General features: G+C 40.1%; 1 protein-coding gene across 1 annotated transcript; it reads right to left on the bottom strand.

Moving 5' to 3' along the window:
* Positions 1-415: 415 nt before the first annotated feature.
* LOC104437438 (protein DETOXIFICATION 16) lies at positions 416-4,015 on the bottom strand. The gene is made up of 8 exons (XM_010050377.3): positions 3,635-4,015; positions 2,400-2,944; positions 2,005-2,091; positions 1,839-1,895; positions 1,503-1,741; positions 1,204-1,322; positions 1,014-1,100; positions 416-921 (listed from the first exon to the last, which is right to left on the bottom strand). The coding sequence occupies exons 1-8, from the start codon at positions 3,911-3,913 to the stop codon at positions 871-873; spliced, it is 1,464 nt and encodes a 487-aa protein (XP_010048679.2). The 5' UTR covers positions 3,914-4,015; the 3' UTR covers positions 416-870.
* Positions 4,016-4,288: the final 273 nt, after the last annotated feature.

The following is a 4,288-nucleotide window of genomic DNA, read 5'->3' as shown; positions in this document are numbered from 1 at the left end:
AATTTAAAAATAATTAGATTTCTTGAAAAGTGCCTTAGATTCAGTGGTGTTTATCTTCTGGAAGGTGAAGTTCTAACGGTTGTTCGAGGTACCCGGTGATAATTTAAAAAATCAAGCAAAATGGCCTACATGAGCTTTAAGGTGAGAGTGATGGATTTCGCCATAGAGAAGTTATATGCATCTGTTCGAGAGCCTAAATTGTTACTTGATGCATTTAGGACACATTGGCAAGAAAAGCCTGAAAGTTTTGAGTGAAAAGAATCCGATGTGTGATTATGTGTCTAATGAATTGAATGTATACAAGTGCAGTGACTCAGACAAATGGGAGAAAGTGTAGTTCAATACAATCATCAGAGAAACTATAGAATTTACAAAATTGATTCACTTGAATATTTGTAGGCTATCATAATTTCCTTCGAGGAAGGGTGTTAGATTTATACCAACAGTTGTGGATGACTAATCGAGAAGGATGTGAATGTTTGTGCTTAGGCACAAGTATAATGCTATTGTCATGATTAGATAATCGAGAGCTTTGATAGAAAAGTATATAGAAAAGACAATTAAGTAGGTACGAACTGATCGTAGAGTTTTGCTTGGGTGTGTCAAACAAATGTTACATAAGGGTTGAGAATGCGACATAGATCCTCATAAAGGGATTTCTGAGGTCAAACTTGCGGTTTACCGATTTGACATTTGTTTCTGACTTTTGGCAGGAGTTCCACATGTGGCTCTTCCTCATGGGCGGCAGCATGAGATCCAGAGGGATGAGTACGTCTTATTTCATCAATTCGCACTACGTTTCAATACCAGGAACCGGAGTGTCTTTAGTCTATCGTCCGGTTCCAACGGCGATATTTCTTCACCGTAGCTTTATGACAACGATCCAGCGGCGCTATGGACTCTGTCAGTGGCTTTCTTTGCCTGCAACAATGCCAAATGTCAAGCACAAACCATATATCGGATAATACTTTACATGGTAAAAACATTCCATTTATCGATTCACTGTAACTTACCTCTTTCTCCCAATCGGTACATCCTGTTAGGATCGCAAGTAACAATGCTTGCGCAAAGAGTGCAACTATAATCCCCGTCCAGAGGCCCTACAGCTCGATAAGAAGAAAAAGCAATTATAGGAATATCGGATTGACTACCAGTTACAATGAAAGGAAAGGACGTTTTGCAGCAGAATGGTAAGGTAAATACCTTTCCACCAAAGTGACAGACAAAAGCTAGGAATACGGCCACTGGAATACCCAGCAAATAGTAGGCACCCAAATTGATGACAGCTCCAATCTTTTGCCATCCACATCCTCTTGCAATGCCTTAAAAAAATGAAACATATAGCATAAAAAAAGTCGAAGTACTAATCGGCTTTAACTTGAACATATTTGAGATTTGGCACATTCTCCATCTGCCCTCCCTAATTGTCAGAATAAGTTGTTAAAGTTAAACTAGGTCAGGTGCACCGTTAAACTGTAATTATAAGCAAACTTCGTGCATACCTGAAAGCACGGACTGAATGCCATCGATAAGATGGGAAGTTGCGATTAGTACCAATATATCTCCCACATAATTCACTATTTCTTCTTCTGTACTATAGAGGTAGGCCCACGCCCTTCGACAGAAGATCATGAGAACACCAGCAAGCAAGCCTTCCGTGGTGACCATCATTAAGGAAACATAAATTGCCAAACGAGCTGCTCGTGGTCTTCCAGCACCCAATTCATTTGAAACTCTCGTGCTGCCAACAATAAGGCCAAGAAAGGGTGAGACTGTGGACTAGCTACATCGTCTGCAGGATCCACTGAATTAAATAAAGGTTAACCAGTTAAGATTACCTTATTGAGCCACTGAGTCCTAGAGGTATCATGAAAACCAAGGAGCAGGTATTCAGGCTGAAACAAGCACAGGATACTAAGTTCACATTGTTTGAAAATGATAAGAACTGATGCCAAGAGGTTAGCAACTTTTTTTGGCTCTTGTTGACACAAAGTACTGATGCACCTGATTGAGAGGACTGATGTTTCGAGTTTTGGGTTGGGAAGAAATCCTGATAATAAGACCATCATTTCAAAGGACCAAGTCTCGAAGCTGTTGCAGGCAAAGAACCAAACAAAAACATCATGATTGCTTCGAGCTACAGAATCATGGAGACCCATGTCGATATTGTACAAGGAATAGTGCCAGAGTCAATTAATAAAGAAAATGTATCCCTTCGAAGTCATAAAAATCACATCCTGAACATAAACTAGAATAAAAAGTTTGGCAGCCCATTGATGATTCTGAAAAAGAATTATGACCATCATTTGTTTCGTATACTGTCCCGCAAGTTTTTCATCTTTTATAATATAGTTTATGACAAAAGTGAACTAGGAGAAGCATAAAAGCTAGAGAATTACCAGTTCATGACAGCAGAAGGAATTGCTAATTTCAGAAATTCAGGAATCCCATGAAAGGCCTTCTTGGAGAAACCAGTCCAAGTTCTTTTGCAAGACGGTGAAATTCTAACATATATTGCCAGTAACAGCACGTTTAGCCAGTACGAGATAGCATTTGCCAAAGCAGCGCCTTTGTTTCCGAGTCCTGACTTGAACACCAGAAACCAACATATGAAAATATGCAGAAATGTGGTGGTTCCTGAACTGATCATCATTGGAATGACATTGTTCTGCGTCTGCAGAAACCTTATCTGGCACTGCAGAAGCGCAAATGCGAAAATGCTAGGGATCATGAATCGAGCGTAAGATCCTGCCTCCACTGATATCTGAGGATCTTGCTTGAAGAATAGAAGGATTTGGCCAGTGTTGGCCCAAATGATAGCTAGTGGAATGCTAGCCAATAGGAGAACGATCATGGCCCTCTGCTTGTGTATACCAAGCATGTGGTATTGCTTAGCTCCATAAGACTGACCGCAAAATGTATCCAATGCACTTGCCATTCCTATCTGTCATGGACCAAGCATCTTTAAGATGGTGGTTGGAGCAAATTAGACGTCCCAAAATGAAATTCAAGAAGTTTGTCACTATATCCTAGGAACCCAAATGAGGTTGCTAGGAGCATTAGGAGTGTGTGGCCATATTTCACTCAACTTATATCCGGTTCAGGAATCTGAACAAGGAAATTCTTTCATCTATTTCATTTTCGGACTAGGATCCCTAACAATCTTTTTTTAAGTGCAGTTAACAATTGTGCTGATTTGTGGCAAACACCAATGTTAAGTTTCCAATCTTGGCATTGCTAAATCTAGCTAGAAGGAAGAGAATCACACATTTAGCACACTGCGCTTATTGAGAGATAATATATTCAGTAGATCAATCTTTGCCAAACTGCAATAATCTGAAAATGAGCTAAGGTTAATAGACGGGCAATCTATACATGGTACTTGGAAAGCAGGCCCGCATGCAGTCTTAATTGATTTAACAATTGCTAAACTCTGTTTATTCAACAGGAAAGAGAACTCCTATAATCATGTCAATAATAGAAGTGGCACTATACATCTTTCAAGATAATAATATCCTGGAAGAAAACTTTCATAGAAGTGACATAGTATGATGCTACTTTCCAATTCTAAAAGTCTTTCATCTCTTAGTTGGTTTATCTCAAGATTAATAGAGGAAGAATTGTTGGGTCTTACCAACATGCTAAAGCCAGTCACAGAAGCGAATGACGTGGCCATGGAAGCCCCGGAAAGTGCTAGCTCTCCAAGATGACCCACAAACATCACCGAGATCACCTGCAAACAATATATCATCAGGTTCACCGATACCAATGGCCCAGCCAATGACAGTTGCTGCTTCATTTCCGAGAAAATCTCGTCTTTCTTGAATCCATTCCCCAATGTGGATGCTGCCTTCTCCTGGGGAACCGCTAACAGGAGTGACTTCAAATGCTGTTTCTGTTCTTCCACATCCATTGATTGCTTCCTCTGTGCTTTTAGGCCGAGTGTGGGAAGCAGAGTGAAAAAAACAGGGCGATAGCTTTTTGATATCGTAGAGATTCTCTCTGCAGAAAACGACCAAGTAACTCGTACGCTTATCTTCTCGCATGTTTGGTGAAGTAGAATTTGGCAGACTTTGTCGCGTTAGATTTCTTTGGAGCATTAAATATCTCAAGCGTCTCTTTATTCTACGTGTGAGAGTTTCTGACGCGTTAAATGCAACTAAAGTGTACCGAGACAACCAGAAGACCCCAGCGAATGAGACAACTTGTGTCCTTTTCACAAATAAAGTTGGAAAATCAGCATTCCTTTTTATTTTGCTTGAACTAGAATATGAAAGTCCTCGTAGAT

This window comes from Eucalyptus grandis, chromosome 3 (genome assembly GCF_016545825.1).
Source record: "Eucalyptus grandis isolate ANBG69807.140 chromosome 3, ASM1654582v1, whole genome shotgun sequence".
NCBI classification, from domain to species: domain Eukaryota; kingdom Viridiplantae; phylum Streptophyta; class Magnoliopsida; order Myrtales; family Myrtaceae; genus Eucalyptus; species Eucalyptus grandis.
This window is presented reverse-complemented; position numbering and strand designations above follow the sequence as displayed.